At 52.2% G+C, this 25,523-nt stretch overlaps 2 protein-coding genes across 5 annotated transcripts; one reads left to right on the top strand and one right to left on the bottom strand.

Moving 5' to 3' along the window:
* The first annotated feature begins 1,878 nt into the window (after positions 1-1,878).
* PPP2R5D (protein phosphatase 2 regulatory subunit B'delta) lies at positions 1,879-23,906 on the top strand. The gene is made up of 16 exons (XM_028097511.2): positions 1,879-2,037; positions 6,717-6,794; positions 18,336-18,552; positions 18,807-19,006; positions 19,095-19,205; positions 19,335-19,427; positions 19,858-19,988; positions 20,123-20,182; positions 20,289-20,397; positions 20,612-20,665; positions 20,979-21,149; positions 21,256-21,383; positions 22,039-22,140; positions 22,238-22,310; positions 22,450-22,566; positions 22,709-23,906. Exons 1-16 carry the CDS (start codon positions 2,011-2,013, stop codon positions 22,844-22,846), a joined length of 1,809 nt encoding a protein of 602 aa, XP_027953312.2. The 5' UTR covers positions 1,879-2,010; the 3' UTR covers positions 22,847-23,906.
* On the bottom strand, positions 23,788-25,511 carry MEA1 (male-enhanced antigen 1). Of its 4 annotated transcripts, none has more exons than XM_028097517.2 (4): positions 25,426-25,511; positions 24,678-24,958; positions 24,493-24,592; positions 23,788-24,185 (listed from the first exon to the last, which is right to left on the bottom strand). In XM_028097517.2, the coding sequence occupies exons 2-4, from the start codon at positions 24,945-24,947 to the stop codon at positions 24,034-24,036; spliced, it is 522 nt and encodes a 173-aa protein (XP_027953318.1). In that variant the 5' UTR covers positions 24,948-24,958; positions 25,426-25,511; the 3' UTR covers positions 23,788-24,033. The 4 variants fall into 4 exon arrangements, with proteins under 4 accessions (XP_027953318.1, XP_027953316.1, XP_087880104.1 ...); XM_028097515.2 differs by having other exon boundaries at positions 25,392-25,479; XM_088023978.1 differs by having other exon boundaries at positions 25,455-25,477.
* Positions 25,512-25,523: the final 12 nt, after the last annotated feature.

The raw sequence follows: 25,523 nt of genomic DNA, 5'->3' as shown, positions 1-25,523 counted from the left end.
CCTACATTTGTTGCCTTTACTTTCCTACCTCTTGCTCACTCTTCAACCCATTATAACCTTCCTTCCATTTCTCTAGAATTTTCCTGCAAAGATCATCTACAACTACAGAATCAAGGTGGTGGTGTTTGATCTTTACCTTGTTCAGTCATTCCCTGGAATCTGTCACTATTGACCAATCCTCTTTTACTTCCTTCGCCATCGCGACACCAGTTTTCCTCCTACACCTCTGATGGCTCCAGAAGTCATCTTCAACTCCTCCCTTTCCCTTCCCATCTTCCCCACAATTCAGTGAATCACCAAATCCTGTGGCTTCTACACATTTCTTAATTCTATCTTTTCTTCTCCCTGCCATGGCCTTTGTCTTATAACGTTGCTGTCCTGGTCAAGGGCCACAGGCTTTTTCTTGAGCCTTCTCCAGTTTCTTCATATAGTCAATAGTCTAATGGAGTCAACTTTTTTTTTTAAGATTTATTTATTTTAGAGAGAATGAGAGAGAGCGTGAACAGGGGGAGGGGCAGAGGGAGAGGGAGAGAGAGAGTCTTAAGCAGACGCCAGGCTGAGCATGGACCCCACCACGGGACTCAGTCTCCTGACCCTGAGATCATGACTTGAGCTGAAACCAAGAGTCAGACGCTCAACCAACTGAGCTACCCAAGTGTCCCCCCAAGTTGGATTTTTTTTTAAAGATTTTATTTATTTATTTGTCAGAGAGAGAGCACAAGCAGGGGTAATGGCAGGCAGAGGGAGAGGCAGGCTCCCTGCTGAGCAAGGAGCGGGACCCGGGACCCTGGGGTCATGACCTAAGGCGAAGGCAGATGCTTAACCGACTGAGCCATCCAGAGGTTCCTTGACATTTTTTTGGTAAGATTTTATTTCTTTGAGAGACAGCAGCTCTTGAGCATGAGTGGGGGTAGGGGCAGAGGCAGAGGGGAGCCAGCCAGAGGCTGGGCTCCATCCCAGGACCCTGGGATCATGACCTGAGCCAAAGGCAGAAGCTTAACTGACTGAGCCACCGGCGGGGGGCGGGGGGGGGGGCCCTGGAGTTGACTTTCTGAAACATATTCCTTCAGCCACCTCTAGGTTTGTGTAATTCATTACATTGTATCTTAAGCATCTGTTTATACAAGTCTTTGAACTTCACCAGACAGTGAACTCCCTGAGGCAGGAAATAATCTTATTCATTAGGACATTGGCTTGGGCAGGGTGGAAGTAAGGGATGCATATCCTAAAACACTCAACAATGAGGTAGCTTTTCACTGTATTCCCAAGTGTTTCAATCTACTGGTTTCCCAATCCCACGGCACTTGCAATAGGACCTGGGACCCTCTTTCCAAAATTGTAACAAACCCAGAATTTTCACCTCATCTCACCAAGGTCCCCGCCAGCCAGCCTTCCCCTTTCATTCTCTGTACGCCCCATCTAGGAAACGGATGCCGTGGAGGACTATTGGGAGCTCTCTCCACCAATTTTGCATATGCAATTAGTGCTAAGTTACCCTGATAAAGAAAGGTACCCTTCATTTTAGGGCTTCTTTCCTTCCATTCGGGCTGGGCCAAGGAGCAGAGCAGGGAAAAGTGTGAGAGCCACTTTAGGAGGGAACGGGTCTGCGAAGAATGGCCGAGGCCGACGCACACCAGACGCCGGAGTGCGGCAGTGGGTGCTAAACTGGGGCTTCCCCTTATCCCCGCCTCCTTTGTTAAGCTCGACCCACTTTAGGGCGGGACCTCCCACTTCAACCAATTCTGGGAGACGAACCCTGGCGGTTTGTACTCTTCCTTTCCAATGAGAAAAAAAGGAAGCGGCTTGGCTCCAATAACCAATCCGAGGAGGCGGCGCCTGGTTGTCAGGCAGGTTTGTAAGAGTTCGGGCCAATTGGAGGCGCAATCACCGCTCGACCCGGGCGCAGCGCGCAGGCGGTGGCGAGGAGACGCCGAGCGGGCCGAGTGCGGCCGAGCAAAGCCGGAGCCGGAGCGGGGCCGCAGGAGCCGGGCTGGGTCCGGACGGGCCGAGATGCCCTATAAACTGAAGAAGGAGAAGGTGAGTGTGGCCGTTTCCTCGCGCCTCCGCCTTGGGGCCTGCGCGGAGCTCTAGGAGAGGCCGAGCCAGGCCCGGGACAGCCCCAGACTGACCCTCCCGTCCGGCCCCCGCAGGACTCCCAGGGCCGGCCCTCCGCCCCCGCTGCTGGCCGCACCCCCAATCTGTGCCGCAGCTGGGAAGGCTTCCTCACCTTGCCCGGGATGGAGTCCCCCGCGTACACCTCCATCCTTTCCTCCCTTCATCTACCCCCGGCCCTGGGTAACCACCTCCGTCCAGATCTGCCCCACTCCCAGGTCACTCCCCTGCTTTTTCTCCACACACCCCCCCCCTCCCCACCCGTTTACCCGTTTGGGACAGCGCCTCATCTGAGACTGCACCTCCCTCCAGCCCACATCCCCCCCCCGCCCCCCATTGCGCGCAGCCCCTTCTCTTCTTACACGCCTGGGCCTGGGCCTGGGCCGGCCTTCTCCACCGTCCCCTACAGCCCCTTCTACCTCCCCGCCAAGCTCCTTGACCTAGAACTGCTCTGCTTTCTCTCTCCTCCACCGAATCTGGCCTAGGCCCCTCCCTCTAGTTCTTCCTACACACACAAACTTGTAAGCCAGGACTGAGCCCTTCCTTCTGTTGATGGAACCTCAGAACGTCAATGCTGGAAGGGACCTTTGAGCGCATTCAGTGCAATCCTTAGTGATACAGATGAGGAGACTGAGGCCCCGATAGGGGAAGGGACTTGGCCAAGGTCACACAGCCTGTTTGGAGGCCCAGCTGAAATATCAGGTCTCTTGATTTAAAGGCCTCCTTTGTACCCAAGCCTCCCTAATAGGCATCAACCGACTTGCAGGTTCATCCTAAATCAGTTACCTTTCCTAATCTGAGCAAGCTCCTCCCCTTATTCCAAATCTTAGGATAACCTTTGCATTTTTCCAATTTTGCACCAGTGCTGGATTTCTGCCTTTCTGGGCTACACTACCCTCAAATCGGGAATCTGCCCTTACTATCAGATTAGTTTTCCTTCTTACCCCAAAGGCCAGCCAGCCCCACCCCTGGACACCCTTGACTTTGTCATGGTATCCTGATACAGACTGTTTCTTGATGTTGCCTTCTTTACCTTCCTCTTCTACCTCCATACTGCCTTCCCCTGTTCTTCATCCCTGCTTTTCTCTACCTTCTATTTCCTGCTTTTGCTGAGGTCTGACTCAGAGGTGTGGTTCCTTTGAGGTACAGACTCACACAGAGGATGCTAGGATACCAGTTCCAGCCTCCCCCAGCTTCTCCCCTCCTGGGGTTGGCCCCTCGTGGTGGGTGCTGGCTCTGGCCTGGCGTTCTGCTCAGACACTTTATGACCCCAGAGGAGTCTTGCTTTCATTTGCCCGCTGATGGGCTGGGTTGCCGGGTTGCCGTCTCTGACCTTAGCGGTTCAACTCTTTACCTTGGGGCTTTCAGAGATCTGGCAGGCAGCTCTGATTCTGGGTTGTCCCCAAAAGCTCCCAGGGACAGAGGTTCTGAGTGGAGGGTTGGTGATGGTGTACTAGGCACTGAAGCTCCTGGGGTCCTGGGCTGGGCAGGTTGGTGTGCTCCATCCAGGTCCTGTGTCCTTGGGGAGTGGGCCTGCTGAGGTGGTTTGGGCAGCGTAGCTGTGAATGATGCACACACAAGTCAGCCACACCTGAGGCTAAGGGGTTCCTCCAAGGAGTGTGGAGGGGTGTGGAATTCAGGGGAAACTCATGAGGTCCCCGCCCATCTGTAGTTTTTAGTCTTGATGGAACAGATACTGTCCCATCTACAAAACACCTTCTTCTACTAGATGATTGAGAAGAAAAATTCTTAGACTTACTAGGACCATAGGTATTTGACCATAGTATTTGGCTGGGAAAGAGTATTGGAGGATTTGGGGTGCCCGGAGCCAGGCATCTTTGATTCCCTTTAAGGTTTAACTTGCTGCTTTTGATTTCCAGTTGCATTTGGCCTCCTTCAATGGTTAACGAGTTCTGAGGGGGAGGGGGGTGACAATGTGACTGAGGTTTGCCTGGATGGGGTGGGAGCAGAGAGGAGGGGTGGGTGGAGCATCTTTATTTTGCATCCATCACCTCTCCCTGTTCTCCGTCTCTGTTGCTCCCAGTCTTGGCCATCCTTCACAGCCTTCTCCCTGAAGCCTCTCCTGAACCCTCAGGTAGGAGGGAGCTCTCTCTCCTCCCCTGGATTTGCAGAACACTTGATAGGTCACTTAAGGTCTTTTTGTGTTCCCTTGGACTAGAATTTATTGTGAACAAATCTTTTCTTCCCCCTTGAGATAATAACCAAGCTCCATTTTGGTTTGGCATCTTCCTTGCACACAGTAGGCACTCAGTAGAGGGGTACTGAATCAATCCCTTGGGGCAGTTTGCTTCCCTCCTCCTCCGTCGTGTTCTGATCTGGGACATATCTCTTAGGTTCCCAGGCGGTGTGCCCCTGCTCCTTTCCACCTTCTTGTTTTGAATAATAGTAATAATATTGGCTAATATTGGGATATTCACGTGCCGGACACTGAGCTAAAGGGAATTAGGTAATATGACTCTTGTCACTTAAAAGAAGACTGAGGCTCAGAGAGCCTAGTTCACCTGCTTATGATTATAGAGCTAGTAAGAGTTGGGCCCGAAACAGAGTATGGGCTCCAAACCACTGTGCGGGCGGCACTTGACTGTGGGGCTGTGCTGGGGTGCGCTGGGGTGCGCTTTGGTGTGTGCACCCCACCTGTTCTTCCGGAGCCGGGGAGCTAGGGTGGTGGGCGTGGTTTCCCCATGCCCCCACACACGCCCATGCACGAAGGCAGCTGGGATCTCTCTTAGGAGCACTCCCTGATAGAGAGGTTTGAGCAGTCGGGCTGGTGGAGGGGTGCTAAAAAGAGAAGGAGCTTGCGGTCGAGCAGAGGGATGAAACACGTACAAAGATGGGTCAGCTTTGTCCAAGAGGCCCACGTATGGGGAATGTGCGGTCGCCTCAGTGACTCCCTGCCTGCACCCCTCGTCCTGTTCCTCTACACCCCACACTCTTAAGCCATGCTCCTTGGCCCTTTGGTGAGGGGTCAGTGTGCCCAGCCTGGTCAGTGGGCAGTGGAGAGGGTGCTCAGCCCAAAAGAGGAGCGCCTTGGGGCATCTAGAGCCGCTCCACACCTGGGAAGGGCTCTCTTCCTCCCTGCCCCCTCCTCCAGCCCACACAGAGCTCTGTTCTTGCAGAAATCCCTGTGCCCCCATAGTCACTATGACTTAACATTTGTCACCGAAGGGGCTCAGGTGCCTTCGAGCGGCAGAATTTCCGAGCTGGAAGTGACTTCAAAGGTCCTCCGATCGAGGCTTCATTTAGGGCTGGAATCCCTTCTGTCCATGCTTTAGAGGAGTCAGGAATGCTCCTTTGCTTGAAGGCTCTCGGGATTGGGGAGCTTGCAGCCCCATGAGGCAGCCAGTTTCTGTGCCGCTGCTCTAGGAGAAAATTCTTCCTCCTTTGGAGCCTCAGCCTGTCTTCCTGCTACTTTAGCCCATGGCTCTTGGGCCTCTGGATCCACACAGAACAAATTGCATCTTTAGTCCGCATGCCGCTCTTCATTTATTCGTACAACCCCTCTTGCTCACCCACCCCCGGGACTCCTCCCTTCCACTGTTAGCCATCCCAGCCTTGCAGCTGTCGCTCTCAGGACAGGCTTTTGAATCCACTCCCAGGATGGGTTGTATTTCGCCAGAAGAAAACCTAGGATTTGTCTTTGTCCCTCCCAAAGTCTGGTGCTCACGACTGAACCAGATCTTCCCAAATAGCCCCGTGAAGTGCCAAGGTCAGGGGCACTTCCCCTCCTCCCCATGCCAAGCACTCTACACTTCGGCTGTTAATTGGATGGGAGGTCATGGGGTGCTGTGGCAGCCCCGGCACTTGGATGATTTGTGTTGAGCTTGCAGTCAGATCTAAATTCCCAAGTCTTTTTCACATTTTCCCTGTCCTGTCCCTGTGCAGTTGCTTTTTTTGGCCCGAAGCATAGGAAGAGACGCAGGGCTAGCCAGAGCTCTGAGCCAGTGGCCTGGTTCCCGAGGGAGACTTCAGACTAGTGCTTGTCTTCGTAGCAGTTCAGGGTTTTTTACCCCCATCCCTGTCTCTGTGCTTGTCCACTGGGGTGTTCTTGGGATGGTTCCTATACCTGATTAGGCCAGTAGCACCCTCTAGTCTGGGGGTGATTTGTAATTTCCCAGAAAGGCTTCCAGGTCTTGGCAGATGGCCTTGGGGGAGAGTGGCGACTCCCTCCCCTCCAGCGTGACAGCCTGGGCACCTCCTTGCCCACTCTAGCCAGAAGCCAGTCTGAGTAGCTTGTTCCATGGCGCTTCCCCTTAAAGCTCCTCACCCTGGTTCTTCCTGGACGGAGGCCCTCCCAGGCCCCAACTCATACACCGGCCATGTAAAGTGACAGAGCACTATCTTACCTAGTTATCCTATCTTCATGATGTCTTCCTGACTAGATTCCAGACTGTGTGGAGGGACTGACTCTCCCTTTGTGTACCCCAAGCCCTCCTCCCCTGGGCTGGGTACAAGGTAGAATCTCAGTGATTCTGATTGATTGATTCGATTGGACAGAGGATAAGTACAACACAGACTTAAGGGGTCCAGATGAGGCCTCTCCCTCCCCTTGGCATCTGCTAACTACCTCCATCTTCCCCCTTCAGGAGCCCCCCAAGCTTGCCAAAGGCACGGCCAAGCCCAGCAGCTCGGGCAAGGATGGTGGAGGCGAGAGCGCCGACGAGGTAATGACCATGGGCACAGCCTTCGTTATGGTGCAGGCACCAGCTCCAAGTACTTGATGGCTGGTGGGTGAGGGATCCCAGGAGCCAGAATTACCCCGGCAGAAGGGACGGGGGTTTCCACAGCCTGGGAGAGGGGCTTGGTCAGCCCAGCCAGGTAGCTGCCCTCGGGCAGCCTTCCCCTTTGGCTGGTGTAGAGCAAAGAGACTCTGCAGGTCTTCAGACTCCCCAGTAATTCCCATGAAAGTCATTTCTCTGTCTACCAACTTTGAGGGATGAGAATTCCTTTCTCCTTAGGGCTGTGAGCTGCTGGGGAGAAGGGAAAAAGTACACGGGTGCTCAGTGGGCCATGAGTAGCGTCAGCATGGCTTGGGGTAGGGCATAGGATGGGGAGCGGCTGGTGTCCCTGAGTCCGGGAGGCAGGGCTGTGCCACTGCCCTTGGTTCTGATCATAGGGGAGCTGCTAAAGGATAGTCATGAGCAGAGGTCAGCAGAGCTTGGCAAGCTAGGGCTGTAAAGCAATAAATGGCAAGCCGAGAGAGCACTGGAGGGTGGAGAGACTTAAATCCAGAGTATGGCCAGGGAAGTTTGGGAGTGCGCTCAGTGGGATGCTCAAGATGGTGGCTAGTCCTGTGGGCACCTTGAGCAAGCGCCTGTGTTACTCAGAAATTATTCCTTGGTTTCTCTGCTGCTTTGCTCCTGTTCTAAACTGTTCAGAGGGATGGAGGACAATAGGAAATAGCTCTCCAATTATGGGCAGAGCTTGTGGGTTTTTTGGGAAGAAGAGATCGATTAACAAGTGTTTGGGGTTAACCCTGGAGTTAGATTTTTTCGAGGTGCTTCTGGTCTCTGTTACCTCTAAAGAGATCCAAGCACTTTTCACACCTCTGACCATCGTTTTAGGCCTTACTTAAGTAATCAGAAGAAGCAGGGTAGGTTTTCCCCATTTTACAAACACAGGAGGTGAGGACCACAAAAGATGAATTCTTCCTTCCTCTGCACTTATAGAGTAATCTGAATATATCTCTAGGATAGACCTTATCACTTGGTGTTGTAACTATTTGTCCAACATGTGTTTCTCTCCCCCAGACTATGGACTCTGAAGGGAGGAGCTGGGTGTGCTGGAGCTGGTGCATTGCTTTTCCCCCACACCTGTATGCTCATGCACTTGGTTCTTTTTTGGAGGTGGGGGGGTATTTTTATTTATATTTATTAATTTTTTTAAAGTAATGTTTAGGGATGCCTGGGTGGCTCAGTCGGTTAAGTGTTTGCCTTCAGCTCAGGTCATGGTCCCAGGGTCTTGGGTTTGAGTCCCACGTCGGGCTCCTTGCTCAGCGGGAAGCCTGCTTCTCCCTCTGCCTTCCGCGCCCCCTGCTTGTACTCTCTCTCTTTCTCTCTGACAAATAAATAAATAAAATCTTTAGGGAAAAAAAAGTGATCTCTATACCCAACATGGGGCTCAAACTCACGACCCCGAGATCAGGAGTCACATGCTTCTTTTTTTTTTTTTAAGGATTTTATTTATTTATTTGACAGAGAGAGACATAATGAGGGAGGGAACACAAGCAGGGGGAGTGGGAGAGGGAGAAGCAGGCTTCCCCGCGGAGCAGGGAGCCCAATGTGGGGCTTGATCCCAGGACCCTGGGATCACGACCTGAGCCGAAGGCAGATGCTTAACGACTGAGCCACCCAGGCATCCCTAGACGTTACTTTTTTTTTTTTTTTTAAGATTTTATTTTCCACCCAGGCGCCCCAGGAGTCACATGCTTCTACTGACTGACCCAGCCAGGTGCCCCTCATGCACTTGGTTCTTAATCATTAGTCAGTGCTCCTGGGAAACACTGCCTCTGGGCTCAGTCTCCCCTTTAGGAATGGTGACATCTGTGGGACCCACAAGGAAGGTGGTTGGGAACTGGCAACTCAGCATTCAAAGCAGCAAGAGGGACTTAGAAATAGGATTTAAAGGGACAGAAAGGAATAGTTAGGGGGCTGTTCTCATCTCTTGCCTAACTAACTCCTACTTGTTCAGTTACTAGATAGATTGGATGTCCTGTCCTAAAAGCAGCCTTCCTTGACCACCTCCCCTTCCCTCCCCGCCAGGACATGGTCGGGGCTTCTGCTGTTTGCCCTCCTGACACGCAGTACCGTGCCACGGCAGCATTGAACCACAGCTGTAGTTAAACAGTTTGATGTGAATTTGTTGTTCGTCAGTTTTAACTCTTGTGTTAGCACGTGAGCTCTCTCAGGCTTCCCTTCCACACTGAAGGGCCTGGCACACCAGAGGTACCAGTATTTGAATGCATTAGTGACCAATAAGCAAACCCATCAACTTCAAAAAAAGTGCTGGAGATAACTTTAGAGTCTAACCCTCTCCTTTCATGGGTAGGAAAATGAAAGCTCAAACAGGCTATAAGAAAGATGCTGAGACCAACTGCGGGGATTTCTCCATTGCCTCTCTGGACACATGGGTTAAAGGCGGTGGGCTGATAATAAGGCCTTTTGAAAAAGGAGAGTGCTGAGCTCACCTTGGGCTCTGTTCTATGAAATGTTGCCCAAGGCTCACCTGTATGAGGCAGTGGCAGGAATTGTGCATGATTTTCCAGGCATGTCCCCATGGGGCCCCAGGCAGAGGGATGGTGGAAAAGTTAGGGACCAGGCTCAGGTCATCCAAAGCCGTTTGGCACAGTCCTTCCCTTGCTTTTTCTAGTCCAGAATTTGGGGCTTTTTGAGCCAGATTTACGCTCTGCCGTGCATCGGCCAGAGCCTTTTCAACTGATCCTAATGATGATCGTGGCCACCATTTATTTTATTGAGCAGTTACTTGTGTGTTAGGTTCCTAGGGCAGCCGTAACAAATGACCACAAACTAGGTGGCTTAAAATAACAGAGATTTGGGGCGCCTGGGTGGCTCAGTTGGTTAAGCGACTGCCTTTGGCTCAGGTCATGATCCTGGAGTCCTGGGATCGAGTCCCGCATTGGGCTCCCTGCTCAGCGGGGAGTCTGCCTCTCCCTCTGACCTCCTTTCCTCTCATGCTCTCTCTCTACCATTCTCTCTCTCTCAATAAATAAATAAATAAATAAATAAATAAAATTAAAAAAAAAAATAACAGATTTATTCTCTCACAGTTCTGGAGGCCTGAAATCTGAAATCGACATGTCAGCAGGCCATGTCCCTCTGAGGTTCTAGGGAAGAAGAATCTCTCCCATGCCTCTCTCTCTCCCGCTAGCTTCTGATGGTTTTCAACAATTCTTGGTGTTCCTTGGCTTATGGATACATCATTCCAGTCTCCTCCTTCGTTCTTCATATGGGGTTCTCCCCTGTGTGTCTCTATGTCTGTGTTCACATTTCCTTCTTTTTTTTAAAAGATTTATTTATTCAGGGGCACCTGGGTGGCTCGGATGGTTAAGCATCTGCCTTCGGCTCTGGTCATGATCTCCAGGTCCTGCGATCGAGCCCCTTGTCAGGCTCCCGGCTCAGCTGGGAGTCTGCTTCTCCCTTTCCCTCTGCTTGTGCTCTCTCTCTCTCTCTCTCTCTCAAAATGAATAAATAAAATCTTTTAAAAAAAGGTGTATTTATTCATTTGAGAGAGAGAGAGTGCGAGCAGGGGGAGGGGCGGAGGGAGGGGGAGATAAGCAGACTCCCTGTAGTCCAACTCGGGGCTCAGTCCCAGGACCCTGAGATCATGACCTGAACTGAAATCAAGAGTTGGACGCTCAACCGATTGAGCTACGCAGGCGCCCCTGCATTTCCCTCTTCTTATGAGGACGCTAGCTATATGGGAAGCAACTCCCAACTTGATTACGTCTGCAAAGACCCTGTTTCCAAATAAGGTCATGTTCACAGGTGTTGGATTGACTTGAATTTGAGGACAGACACTGTTCAATTTACCAGGCTCTGTCCTAAGACCTTTGCTTGCATTTAATCTTTTAATCTCATTTAATCTAGACAGCACTACCCTGAGGTCATTCCATTATCGTCATCATCCCATTTCACAGATGAAACTGAGGCTTAGTGACGTTAAATAGCTTTTACTTAGCCAGTAAACAGTTGAGCAGGAATGCAACCCAGTGCGGTGTGGCTCAGGAGCCAATTCTCCCATGTTCTTAATGACATGATGCACTGGCTCTAAGATTCTTGAAGAGTCTTAGAACGGAGAGGAGCCTTGAGAGATTAGGTCAGACTCACTGTTGACCCACTGCTGCAGGCAACGGTCCTTCCTGGTCTGGCTCAGGAGAAAGCCGCTTACTGCCCTGGACCCTTCTAGGTCCTGTGCCCTGTCCTGAGTTCTGGGAGTGGGGACAGAGGGAAGAAGACATGATCCCAGTCACCCACTTTAGCCTGTCCTCCCAGTAGCCAGGGTTGTTACCCCAAAAACATTTTTTTGTTGTTGTTTTATCAATCCTCTACTTCAAAAGCACTGTTGGGGCGCCTGGGTGGCTCAGTCACTTAAGCGTCTGCCTTCGGCTCAGGTCATGATCCCAGGGTCCTGGGATCAAGTCCCTCATCAGGCTCCCTGCTCAGTGGGGGGCCTGCTTTTCCCTCTGCCTGCCTCTCCCTCTGCTTGTGCGCGCGTGCGCTCTCTCTCTCTCTGTCAAATAAATAAATAATTAAAAAAAAAACTCTCTTGGCATCTCATTGCTTACAGGCTACAATTCAAACTCACATTCTGGACTCCTGTGAGCTGACCCTACCCCATTCTTCCAGCACCCCTCCTGGTTTCTCGCCCCACCGGACTTCCCATCCTCCTCCGACACAAGCCCTTCATGACTCTGGGCCCTTACCGATGAGATTCTGTCGGTGTGGACTACTTTACTTTTCTGCTCTGTTTCTTTGCCTGCTGAACTCATGTTTGTCCTTTGAGAGCCACGTCAGAAGTCACCCCTTCAGGAGCGCCTTCACTAATAGTTCAGCCAGAGTTTGTGTTCCCAGATCCGCGGTGGCACGCTCTGCTTTGTCATTTCCCCGCTACCGAGAGCTGCCTGTGCCTTGGTCTCACCCACTGGACTGTGAGCTCTCGGAGGACAGGGGCCACCTTTTGATCTCTAAGGCTTAGCATGACGTTTAATCAATAAATGAAGGCAGCAAATAATGAAGCTCAGCTAGATAGAGCTCTGGATATCAGGATAGGACAGAATGCCTCTGTGGATCTTGGGGGTTTTAAACTAAAATGATCTTAATTTGACTAGTTAACTCATTAAGCAAAAGTGATGATGTTAATCTTTGCGTTTTTCTTAAGTTTTTTTTAAGTAGTCTCTACACCCAACGTGGGGCTCGAACTCATGACCCTGAGATCAAGAGCCACATGCTCTTCAGATTGAGCCAGCCAGGTGCCCCAATCTTTGTGTGTTTCACTGTTAGTTTTACTTTTCATCTTTTTCTTACAATACTTTTTTTTATATAGATTTTATTTATTTATTTGACAGAGAGAGAGACAGCGAGAGAGGGCACACAAGTAGGGGGAGTGGGAGAGGGAGAAGCAGGCTTCCCTCTGAGCAGGGAGCCGGATGTGGGGCTGAGCTACCCAGGCGTCCCCCTCCCCCTTTTTTTTAAGTACACTCCATGCCTACCATGGGACTTGAACTCAGGACCTCAAGATCAAGAGTCACATGCTGTACCAACTGAGCCAGCCAAGCATCCACTTAAAATATTTTTTTTTTAAGATTTTATTTTTTGAGAGAGAGAGAATGAGCAGGGGGATGGGCAAGGGAGAAGGAGAAGCAGACTCCCTGCTGAGCAGGAAGCCCGACGTGGGGTTCGATCTCGGGAACCTGAGACCATGACCTGGACCAGAGGCAGGCACTTAACTGACTGAATCACCCAGGTGCCTCTATAAAGATTTTGTTTTAAAGTAATCTTTACGCCCAGTGTGGGGCTCGAACTCACAACCCTGAGATCAAGAGTCACATGCTGCTGTACCTACTGAGCCAACCAGGCACCCCATAATCCTTTCTATAGTACTTAATTTCTTTTTTTTTAAGATTTTATTTATTTATTTGAGAGAATGAGAGAGAGAGAGAGCATGAGGGGGGGAGGGTCAGAGGGAGAAGCAGACTCCCCGCTGAGCAGGGAGCCTGATGCGGGCCTCGATTCCGGGACTCCAGGATCATGACCTGAGCCGAAGGCAGTCGCTTAACCAACTGAGCCACCCAGGCGCCCAAGTACTTAATTTCTATTTATGTGTCCTGCTTTAGGTTTAAATATTTGGGTTTGATTATTAATGGTGGCTGTGTTAGGATTGGTTTGGACTAGGATTGGTTCAGAGTGTGCAGGTTTAGTTGCAGTCTCTTGAATGTGAGCTTGGTGCATAAATTTGAAGTCCCACTTGATTGCTGGAGGCCTGAATCTGGGAAGGCTTCTTGGAGGTAGGAAGAGAAGGACCTCAGGCAGAGGAGATGGCCACTACAGAGTCTCAGAGGTGAGACGAGGCAGAACGTAGTAGGGGGTGGAGAGCAGGTTGGCTGGCTTGCCTTTGGTCAGTGTCCACTCATGCTGGGAGGGTTGCAGAATGTTCCCCAGGGGACTCACCTGCTTCCCGCCTCCAGCCCAGGTCAGTAGAGAAGTTAAAAGCTGAAGCTTTGGGGCACCCAGGTGGCTCAGTCAGTCAGACTCTTGATTTTGGCTCGGGTCGTGATCTTGGGGTCGTGGGATCAGACCCTACCTCAGGCTCCGCGCTCAGCACAGAGTCAGCTTGTCCCTTTCCCTCTGCGCCTCCCCGTCTAGTGTACTCTCTCTCTCTCTTTCTCTCTCTCAGATAAATAAACAAAACCTTAAGAAAAATTAAACTGAAGCTTTTACAGGGCGCCTGGCTGGTTCAGTCAGCAGAGCATGCAACTCTTGATCTTGGGGTTGTAAGTTCAAGCTCCATGTTGGGTATAGAGATTACTAAAAAATAAAGTCTTTAAAAAAAATGTTAAAAAAAAAAGGTGAAGCTTTTAGGAGAAACAGTTGAACATGAAGTGAGTCGCTGGCATAGCCCCATACCTCCCTTCTGACAAGCATGTTTCCCAGTGAAGAGTGAATAGACCAGGGAATGCCTCATTGAGGCTTGGCAGGCAGGCGCTCTGCTGGCTGGACCAGCTGTCTCTCAGATGCTTCTTGTGTCTGGGGCCTGGGAGCCAATGGTCCTTTTAATACCAGGGTGGCCCGGTGGGGTGGGGTGGGGCAGGCTGAACTCAGCTGCTCTCAGGCCACCCCTGCCTTCAGTGACGCAATTCTAGTGGGGAAGAGACCTTAGGCATCAACCTATTGTTTTGTTTTGTTTTGTTTTAAAGATTTTATTTATTTGACACAGAGAGACACAGCGAGACACAGCGAGAGAGGGAACACAAGCAGGGGGAGTGGGAGAGGGAGAAGCAGGCTTCCTGCGGAGCAGGGAGCTCGACGCGGGGCTCGATCCCAGGACCCTGGGACCATGACCTGAGCCGAAGGCAGACGCTTAACGACTGAGCCACCCAGGCACCCCAACCTATTGGTTTTTAAACTTTGATTTTTAGCCATGCAACCCTCTATTCTCTTAATCTTACTTGGAGATTTGTCCATTTCTCTGTTAGCAGAGAAAATTGAGGCCTTGGTTCTCCCTTTCTGGGGTGAATGCCTTCTTTCCCTGGACCTCTCCTCAGTGTGAGGTTTGTGGAGGTGCTGGGCCTCTGTCTTATCTGGGAGGACAGAGAGAGATATGCTCTTAGGGTTTTGTTCCTCATCCGCCTCTGAGCCCCTTGCTCTGGTATCACTAATGTTCCTCTCTCCGACTCTGCTCCTGACACTGCACAGTGCTGTGTTCTCATGGGTCCCGACTTGGGACAGGAAAGGCCTGGGCTTGGCCCCCTGTCAGTCAACCATCCAGACCTTCACTGAATGACTGTTAGGTGCCATTGCTGTGTGGGGACCCAGAGGGGTGCAAACCAGGGTCGTGGCTTTCATGGGACTTACCTAGTTGGACATGTGACTATTCCAAGCAAGAGACATCACTGGGGATGATCACAGAACCAGTAAAACAGACAAGTAGTGTCGAGAGGTCAGGGGCAGGGACTGGACACTGCAGGGTTGGAGTTGAGAAGGCTTTTTGGAAGAGGGTGGGGCTTAAATGGATCTTGAAAGATGAAATGCTTTCTTGGGTGCCCCCATTGTATTTATTTATTTATTTATTTTTTAGAGAGGGAGAGAGAAGGCAGGGAGGGGCAGAGAGAGAGAGAGAGAGAAACTTCAGCAGGGTCCAAGCCCAGCATGGAGCCCAACACAGGGCTCCATTTCATAACCCTGAGATCATGACCTGAGCCAAAATCAAGAGTCAGGCACGTAATTGACTGAACCACCCAGGCGCCCCTTGGGTTCCCCCATTTTAGAACAAGGAAGATAATGAACCCATAGGTACATTGAGGTGTGCTAGTTTCAGGAATTTCCAGGTTGCATTCCTAAAATCCAAGGATGGGAAATAATCATGATTATAGTAGAAGACACTTATAAAGCACTCCTGTGAGCCATATAATGTTCTCCTAAATCCTTATTACAACCTTTTGAGGTCGATACTATTGTCACCCCACTTTACAGATAAGGAAACTGAGGCAGACAGACTCTATGACTTTCTGGAGGTTACTTGGCTAATAAATGACAGAGCATGAGTCAAACCCAGGCAGTCTAGCATGAGTCTGTGCTCTTGACCCCTAAGCTCCACAGTGGATTTGGTTGTTCCTGTAACAGGAAATGAAGGCCCAAAGCAGGGGTGGGTCTGATGCACAGCAAGCTCTGGTGTCCCGCCCTTCTGCCTCTCTCCCCTATCCCTCACCGAGGTATGACCCATTTGCCATATGCAGGAAGAGAGACCCGGGACTCCAGGGTGCCTTGCACAGTCTACCCGAAATCACGCTGGCTGAGTGCTGGTCATGGCAGGAGAGGAGTGTGGTGGCCACTCTTGCCCCATTTCCTTGCACTCCCCGAGACAGATTAGTGTCTGGAGCAGTCATTTTAGGTGGAGGAGAGGACGAGATGACCAAAAAGGTAATGAGCTACCCTGGACCCACAGGCCTGCCCCGGGCTGGACCCAGTGCATCTCTCCTCTCCTCTGATCCCCAGATAGGTCACAAGCTTGACATAATTGTTTCTGTAAAAAATTCAGAGCCTACAAAGCATAGCATTTCTCTCCTCCTCCCTTCCCCCTATCCCAGAGGATCTCACATTATCGCATGGTTGTGGCAGGAAGTCGGAGTTTGGGGAGGAGGCCAGAGGGGCGGTGGGGGTGGCAGGTATGAGGACGGAAGGTCAGCCTCTCCTGTGGCGTGGGCAGCCAGCTGGACTTGGCCTTAGTCCTCTGGTCCTGCTGCAGTCTCTAGGGGCAAGGGTTGTCCTGTGGCTCCGCCTCTGCCCTCTCCCTGCAGGTGGTTACCTGACAGGACCTGGGGGTAGACAGCCCTGCACACACCTGGGTGTAGCCTTCTGAAAATGGGCTTTGTGGGGCTCCGACACCCGTGTCTGGGAGGAAGTAAAGAGATAGCTTTAAAAAATCAACGGTTTTTCTCCAATTATATAAAAGGGTCAGCTGGTAGAACATTTAGAGACATAGAAAAAAGCCATACATCATTGTGCTACAACGGGAGATAGTCATGAACACAGTGGTGGACTTGCTCTTGTTTTTCCTTCTTCACTGGGTTTTGGTTTCCGTGCATGTGTTATAATGTGGGTGAGCTCATTCTGCATGTATAGTTTTGCATTATCCTTATTTAACTTAGCATAGGAAGCAATTTTCTGTCATTACATAGTTTTAGGCTTCATTTTGTTTTATTTTAAATTTTTATCAACATGACAACATGTACGTTTTCGGGAAGGTCACGTAGTACCCTTGGCCTTGTAACGAAAAGAGCAGCGCCTGCCTAGCCCCCTGCTCTCCTGTTGCTCTGTGGCAACCACTCTCAACTCCCCTTTCCTTGGAAATTGACTTCTATTTTTTTTTTTTAAGATTTTATTTATTTATTTGACAGAGAGAGACAGTGAAAGAGAGAACACAGGCAGGAGGTAGCTGGAGAGGGAGAAGTAGGCTTCCTGCTGAGCAGGGAGCCCGATGCGGGGCTCGATCCCAAGACCCCGGGACCACGACCCGAGCCAAAGGCAGACACTCAATTACTGAGCCACCCAGGAGCCCCGGAAATTGACTTCTATACTTCCAAGGAGATTCTTTTACTGCTTTTTGTTCTTTAATTTTCGAGTGTTAGGTATTATCTATTGACTTTCTACTATGGAAAATTAAGGCCTCAGCGTCTTTTGTCTCCAACACAGACATTTCCCATGCTCCCAAAATACTTATCACCAGTTTTGGGCAAATTACTATGGCTATGTGAATGTTTTCCACAGTTGAACCATGTATGATTACATTTAGTACCTAGTTTTTATAAACATAATTTTAACTCCATGATTTTCCATCCATCCATTTATTTATTTGCTATTACAAATAGGGCTGTAAAAAAAAGTACACACAAAGCCTTCTTTTATTAAAAAAGAAAAAAAGCCTTTTATGTGTAGGATTTTTCTTTTTTTTTTTTTAAGATTTTATGTATTTATTTGTCAGAGAGAGAGAGAGAGCGCATAAGGAGGGGGAGCGGCAGGCAGAGAGAGAAGCAGACTTCCTGCTGAGCAGGGAACCCGATGAGGGACTCGATCCCAGTATTCTGGGATCCTGACCTGAGCCGAAGGAAGACACTTTAACCGACTGAGCCACCCAGGAGTCCCTCTTTTTTTTTTTTTTTTTTAAGATTTATTTATTTATTTATTAGAGAGCACACGTGTGCTTGTGGGATGGGGAGGGGGAGAGGGGAGGGAGAGAATCTCAAGCAGACTCCCCGCTGAGTGCTCAATCCCAGGACCCTGAGATCACAACCTGAGCCGAAACCAAGAGTCGGACACTCAACCAGCTGACCACCCAGGTGCCCCTGTAGGGTTTGTCTTAAGCTATATTTTTCCTAGTTAAAACTACTGAGACACAAGAATGAATTTCTTTCTTTGAACTTTTTTATGGGGGGGGTGTTTCTTTTAACTTTTAACCAAAGAATGTGACACATTCAATGAAGCAGTAAAGTACACTAATCTCAAGTATGCTGCTTAATGAATTGAATTTTCACATATTTCCGCTAGGAACCACCTCTCAGATCCAGTCAAGATATAGAATATTTCCATTACTCAGAAGGTTCCTCAGGTCCCTTCTCAGTTAAGCCCATACCCTTACCAGCCCTACTCTGACAAGACATCCACTTTTCTGACTTCTGTTACCATTAATCCATCAATTAGATTTGCTGTTCGTGAACTAGAACAAACATTTTGAAGGCTCTTGATGCACAGGCAGTGGGCACCATTTTGGAAGACACGGCTTCTTGACCACTCTCTTCTAGGAAGAGTAGACCTTAGTTATCGCCGACGCTGACCAGAGCTGCTCCAGGGTGGGAGACAGCGGCTTGATGGCCCAGGCCTGGCCAGGCATAAGCGGACTGGGGGATGGGCGGCGGCCCAGGGTGGGAGGTATACCTTGGGGAGCCGACTCCAACCAACCATTTGTTTGACTAGGCCCAGCCCCAGCCTCAGCCGCAGCCGCAGCCACAGCCGCAGCCCCAGCCCCCGTCATCCAACAAGCGTCCCAGCAACAGCACGCCACCCCCGACACAGCTCAGCAAGATCAAGTACTCCGGAGGGCCCCAGATTGTCAAGAAGGAGCGACGGCAAAGCTCATCCCGCTTCAACCTCAGCAAGAACCGGGAGCTGCAAAAGCTTCCTGCCCTGAAAGGTACTTGGAAAAGGTCAAGGGGGCCGGTGCACCAGGCCTAGGGGTCACGGGGCATTGGTGGAATGGAGGTCTGGGGTATTTTGGAGGGATGGAAGTTCTAGAGAATGTGAGAGGGAGTTCCACTGGGGCTGGGGAAGCCAGGGGAGCAGGCTGGCGGCAGTTCAGGTTAGGGGAAAGCCCCGGAAGGCAAGTAGCACATGGCAGTAAAGGGCTGGGGAAGAGAGTGTGACTGTTACCTCGTCCCCCTGCTCCAGATTCGCCCACCCAGGAGCGGGAGGAGCTCTTTATCCAGAAGCTGCGCCAGTGCTGCGTCCTCTTTGACTTTGTCTCAGATCCGCTCAGTGACCTCAAATTCAAGGAGGTGAAGCGAGCAGGACTCAACGAAATGGTGGAGTACATCACTCATAGCCGTGATGTCGTCACTGAGGCCATTTACCCCGAGGCAGTCACCATGGTGGGCACTGCGCAAAGGGGAGAGTGGGCAGGGACAGCGGCTGTGGAGAAGCCTGAACGGGAGCTCTCACCTGAGTCCTACCCCTCAGTTTTCAGTGAACCTCTTCCGGACGCTGCCACCTTCATCGAACCCCACCGGGGCCGAGTTTGACCCAGAAGAGGATGAGCCCACCCTGGAAGCTGCCTGGCCGCATCTGCAGGTATCGGGTGAGGGGGCAGGCTGGCTCTGGCTGCAGAGAATGGGGTGCTCGGAGGCCTGCAGCCAGAGTGGGGGGATCTCCCAGTCCTTGGGGAACACCCCCTAAGCGGATGCTCATTGCCCCCAACAGCTTGTGTATGAGTTCTTCTTACGTTTCCTTGAGTCTCCTGATTTCCAGCCAAACATAGCCAAGAAGTATATCGACCAGAAGTTTGTCCTTGCTGTGAGTCCTTGAAGTTCCCATCCTGCCCTCCTTCCAGTCCATGAACTCTAGCCCCATGGCCCCTCGTTGCAGGCCCCGCTCTTTCTCCATCTGCTGAATATGTGGGCTTTCAACTGGGTCTGGTACAAAGGGACTGGTGGTGGTGGGAGGGATAAACAAACCTCTCTGCTCTCAAGAAGCTTCTGGCGTAATTGAAGGAAATAAGCAACAGTTACCTGTTCCCCAGCAGTGGGGCACGTAAACGTGTGTACCCAGACATCACCCTGGGGAGAGCCGTGTGAGAACAGCACTCTGCTCTCCAGAGACTTGTCCCCACACACCCCCATCCAGAGAATCTCTGGGTGTCCCTGGCTAGGACCCTGTGTCACCCCAGCCCTGGCCCTCCCTGGCTCCTGCCTCACTCACCAGCTTTCCCCTTGCCGGCTCCCAGCTCTTGGACCTGTTTGACAGTGAGGATCCTCGAGAGCGGGACTTCCTCAAGACCATCTTGCATCGCATCTATGGCAAGTTTTTGGGGCTCCGGGCTTATATCCGTAGGCAGATCAACCACATCTTCTACAGGTGAGGCCCGGAGCCAGGCTTAGGAGCAAAGCAAGCCCCGCTAAGTTGGGGTGGGAGCAGGGGGGTAGGGGGACTCTGCAGAGTGCTGCAGGGACATCAGGGATTGTCAGGAGAGCTTTTCTTTCTTCCCGCAGATTCATCTATGAGACAGAACATCACAACGGGATTGCCGAGCTCCTAGAGATCCTTGGCAGGTGAGAGGTGGGGTGGGGGCACGCGTGCCTGCAGAAGGCTGAAGGGATTGGAGCACTGAACTTGGACGCGGCCCTTTGGTCCTAACAAACCTCCTGTAACTCCTAGCATCATCAACGGCTTTGCCTTGCCCCTTAAGGAAGAGCACAAGATGTTCCTCATCCGTGTCCTGCTTCCCCTTCACAAGGTCAAGTCCCTGAGTGTCTACCACCCTCAGGTGAGCTGCCTTCCTCCTGATGATCCCTGACTCTGGCAGCAGAGAAAAGAGAGGGAGGGGAAGGTATTCCAGCAGGGATGGGGGTGGCAGAAGGAGTGGGTGGGATAGTTCCTCTTTACACCTCTTCTTCCATTCTGGGCTCTTGCTTCTGTCCCTGACCCCTCTGAGACCTGGGCCCTGCACCTCACCTCCTTTCTCTCTCAACCTTTTGCAGCTGGCTTACTGTGTGGTACAGTTCCTGGAGAAGGAGAGCAGCCTCACAGAGCCGGTAATTCCCCTCTCCAGCCCCAGGACACCTCTTCTTGTCAGTTAGACTCGCCAGTCTGCCTATCGAGGAATGCCATAAGCAGGGGCTCAGGAGGGGTGTGGCCCAACAGGTGACGTGCTTTCCTCTCTGAAGGAGGAGTACAACCTATATATACACCTAGGAAACAGATCCAGGTCAGAGAAACGTGAGCAGTTGTGGGCGGGGGCTGCCCAAGTTGTGTCCACCAGGGTGGGGAGAGAGGGCAGGAAGACTTCGGCAGAAGCAGGCAGGTGTTAAGGGAGAATTTTATCCCCATGTCCTCCTCTTCTCACAGGTGATTGTAGGACTTCTCAAGTTCTGGCCCAAGACCCACAGCCCCAAGGAAGTCATGTTCCTGAATGAGCTAGAGGAGATTCTGGATGTCATTGAACCTTCAGAGTTCAGCAAAGTGATGGAACCACTCTTCCGCCAGCTTGCCAAGTGTGTCTCCAGCCCCCATTTCCAGGTGAGACTCAGACCAGCACATCCCCGTCCCTTGCCTTCCAGAAGCCAAGGGAGGGTTTTCAGCAGAGAGAACCGGGTCCCTGCTGAGTCCCATCTGTCCCCACCAGGTGGCAGAGCGTGCTCTCTATTACTGGAACAATGAGTACATCATGAGCCTGATAAGTGACAATGCTGCCCGAGTCCTCCCCATCATGTTCCCTGCCCTCTACAGGAACTCCAAGAGCCACTGGAACAAGTACGGGGCTGGGGCAGGGCTGGGCAGTGGGGCTCTGGTTTTGGAGCCTGTGTGGGTGGGGAAAAACTGAAGAGCCAGTGGCCTCATCTGGTCACTGAGCAGGGGGGCTTGTGCCCACTGCATACTGATAGGCCCTTGAGGACCCGCCCAGGGAGAAGACAGCTATGTGAGAGAGGCTGCGACACCATACAGCAGAGCAGGGCTTGTATCCTCTCTCCTTACGGTCAGATAGTCTGCGAATTTGTGGAGACCTAATTCCATGCTCTGGAGAGGCTGATGTGATCTTTTTAGTGTGTGCTGAACGCCAGTGTTGTAGAGGCTTTCCTGCTGAATGCAAGTGCACTGTGCTGCAGACGCCATCCATCCTGCTCCTGGGAGGCCGTTAGCATAGGCCAGAGAGCAGGAAGTGGTGGGAAGAAGGTAGGTCTTGGAGCATGGGGTGAGGCGAAGGACGGACAGGCAGACTAATAGCTATAAAGACCCTGAAACGCCGATCTCCACTCACACGATTTGGCTAGAGAGAGAAGCTTACACTGCAGAGGTCTGTGAAAACTCTTAGCAGAGACCCCCTCCTAGGAAAGAGCAAACTGGGGTCCTGGCACTGCCCTCGGTGTCGGTAAGGCCTCCTACACCCGATCCTTCTTCTTGGTGGCAGGACAATCCATGGACTGATCTACAACGCCCTGAAGCTCTTTATGGAGATGAATCAGAAGCTATTTGATGACTGCACACAACAGTACAAGGCAGAGAAACAGAAGTGAGTGTCTCTCTAACCTGGGGGCTTCCATCTTCATCCCCTGGCCCTTTTGCTTCTCTCCCAAGCCCACCCCCCCATCCCATCCTTGCTCTCTCAGGGGCCGGTTCCGAATGAAGGAAAGAGAAGAGATGTGGCAAAAGATCGAGGAGCTGGCCCGACTTAATCCCCAGGTGAGGTTTTGCTGCCACCACCCTGAACCAGGGGCCCAATTTGGCTGAGGGAGGGTTTGTTTGAGGAGGAACATGAAGCAGACAGGCCCGCCAACTTCTGAAGTGGCTCTCACCACCTGCCCGTGCCTCTCCTTATCAGTACCCCATGTTTCGAGCTCCTCCACCACTGCCTCCTGTATACTCGATGGAGACAGAGACCCCCACGGCAGAGGACATCCAGCTTCTGAAGAGGACGGTGGAGACAGAGGCCGTGCAGGTGGGAAGGCACCGAGGGAGTAGGGAGCAGAAATAAAAGCTCTGGAAGGGAGAGGAGACAGGAGCCCAGGAACAAGGGAGGAAACCATAGAATCTGTTGGGAATTGGTCGGCATCCCTCACCTTCTCTGTACCCACACGCAGATGCTAAAGGACATCAAGAAGGAGAAGGTGCTGCTCCGGCGGAAGTCAGAGCTGCCCCAGGACGTATACACCATCAAGGCGCTGGAAGCACACAAGCGGGCGGAAGAATTCCTAACTGCCAGCCAGGAGGCTCTCTGACCCCCTCACCGTCCTACCACAGGGCCATGGCCCACTCAGCCCTGGGACGCTGCCCTAGCCCCCCACCCTCTGCTCCCCACTGGCTGACTTGGGGCAAGGCAGTGCCTCTCTAGCTACTCTAGGGAGGGGATGCGGCACTTGAAGCGGGGACCCTCACATAGTGGTCCCTCTTCTCCCCCAAATGTGTTCATGCCTCCCCGTGGCTAGTACAGACAGGCTGCGCACCGAGCTTCTCAGTGCTCAGACAACTTGGGGGTGCCTGGCCTCCTCCTGCTCCTAACCCCACAGCTACCTGAGGCTGCTCTGAGAAATACACACGGGAATACATATGCTCCTCTCCCCTTCCCTTCCCCCTCCTTTGAACTTCAGGTGTCTCTCCTTCTCTCCCTCCCCTGCAGAAGCATATAGGGAGCAGTAGGAGGTTACTCTCACCAAAGTTATATCAAGCCCCATTGGCCCCTGGAGTAGCTGGAGGGGAGCCAACCCCCAACAGGCACAAATAGGCCCCCAGCCCCAGCAGTGTGCCGGCTGATGGGGTTGAATTACTTTCTTTTACCCCCTGCCTGACCAAGACAACGTGGGAGGTCAGAAGGAGAAAAGCATAGGCTATGGACCACAGGTGATGAATACAGGGCCCAGATGGACCAAGAGAAGGGGGTGAACAAACACCCTACCCTGTGCCCCCTCTATGGTGAGCAGCAGCCCTGGGATTACAGACATGCAAGGGACCACCCTGGGGTTGACTGCTTTCCTGTGCTGTTGGTTCCCAAAGCTAGGAGGAAGCAGGGAGCAGTGCCCCAAGCATGGCTCCCCGAACACCTATTTATTTCCTTGTTTATGCTGGTGATGGGCAGGCCCCCACTTGTCCCTTTTGGACACGTTGGAGGGGTGAGGGGCTGAGGAGGGCCAGACCCAGGTCCCAGGGGCCCAGGCGGTACAGCTTTTGGCTGTGTACATAGGGTGCTTTATTCTCCACAGAGTGATACATGCTAAGATGGGTTGGGCTTGGGCCAATGTCCCCGTATGTACAGAACTGAATAAAGTGGGTCTCTGAGAAGAAGTCTGATTTGCCTTGATGTGGAAAGGGAGATGGGAAAGATGGAGATGGACGTTACAACCAGGGATGTGTTCAGTCCTGTGCTGGTTCTGGCCTGGAACGCAGGGAGATAAGGCAGCTCTCAGGCTAGTCACTTCCAGGCTGGGGTCCCCTGCCGGGCTTGAAGTGCCTTCTGTACCACATCTTCCCACTGGGCATCTGATATCTCCCGAGCCCAGGCAGGAACCCCTGGCGCAGGCAGGCTTACTCCAGCCATCGTCCTTTTCACCAGCTCCACATGTTCTGAAATCACAGACAGAGAACAGTCAGGGGATAGAAACTATGGGACCAGCTCTGCTCCCCATTCCTTGAATTAACCCATAACCCCTGGGCTAGGAGGGTGACCAAATCCATCTTGTTATTTCCAGGCAAGCCTGCCCATCACCCAAGTCTAGCACAATAGCATTTCACCTGGATTCTGAAGTGTGTAAAATCTTAGAATACAAACTTGTTTTAGGAACAGGGTGTTCCTCCGTGACTCCCCTTTCCTAGGTCTGGCCAGTCCCTTTCCTCCATCATTATTCCAGAATGAAAAAAATGCTCTCTTTACCTGGGTCCATGGGAATGGAGCTGTGATTGCTCAATCCTGTAGCTCCCTCCTCTTCATCCTCGCTCTCTAATGGTGGGTCTGGCAAATGAAGCCCCAGGGCCTGCAGAGCCAGAGAAGACAGTTCAGGGCCAGCCCTTCCGGGATCCCAGCTTCACCTGGCCAGAACAGTGCCTCCTCCACCATACCTGGATCCGATCCTGAATATCAGCAACTACATCTTCTCCATCCCCCACCGGTGCTAGCTCCACCTCCTCTTGTTCAGGATCTTGGTTCAGGGGCTGATAGGAGTAGCCAGCTGGGCCTGCCCCCGTTTCCTCCTGCTCTTCCTCAGGCTCCTCGCTGCTCCAGTCCCCAGTGCCTTCCGTAGGGCCCTGGTGCGGCCCTAGTTCCTCAGTCTGATTGGGGAAGATACGCTCGGGGCCCATGGTGTCTCCCCCTAGAACTACTGCTGCCATCCGGGCAGGGGCTGCAAGGACAGGGATCGGATGAAATTAGGTCCACCTTCAGCCCCTCATCCAGTTCCTTGTGGTCTCCTGGGTCCGTAAAATATTCAAACGCTCCCAAGCTTCCTGCACCCCACCCTCTCCTGGGCCCTCCACCTTTTAAATCGACTCATATCTTGAACAGAGGCCCACCCGACTTGCTCTGCCAATTCTTAAATAACAGCCCGAACGGAGTCCACGCCACCTCCCAAAAGACACTCCGTCCAGAACCCCGCCCTCCCCTACCCCCCGACTTGGGAAATCCGGGTCGTCAAACAAGCTCCCCCAGACAGGGCGCACCCGCCCCCTTCTCCCCTCTCCAACGGGTTCCCTTCTGTACCGCCTGACAAACGCCCTTCAGGCCCCAGGGGCTCCCCTCAAATGACCCCAGCTGCGGCGTCCGCCACCCGCCCCCACCGATTGTCGGCGCCGGTGTTTCCGCGCGCCTCACCCGCTCGGAGCCCGCGGCTGAACCCACACCTTCACTTCCGGCGGGGCAGGACGTACTCGGGCGCCTGATCCTCCCGCCCCGCCCCGTGCTCATGATTG

This window comes from Eumetopias jubatus, unplaced genomic scaffold (assembly GCF_037043125.1).
Source record: "Eumetopias jubatus isolate StellerSeaLion01/CBP00866 unplaced genomic scaffold, mEumJub1_p1.0 scaffold_6, whole genome shotgun sequence".
In the NCBI taxonomy this organism is placed as follows: domain Eukaryota; kingdom Metazoa; phylum Chordata; class Mammalia; order Carnivora; family Otariidae; genus Eumetopias; species Eumetopias jubatus.
This window is presented reverse-complemented; position numbering and strand designations above follow the sequence as displayed.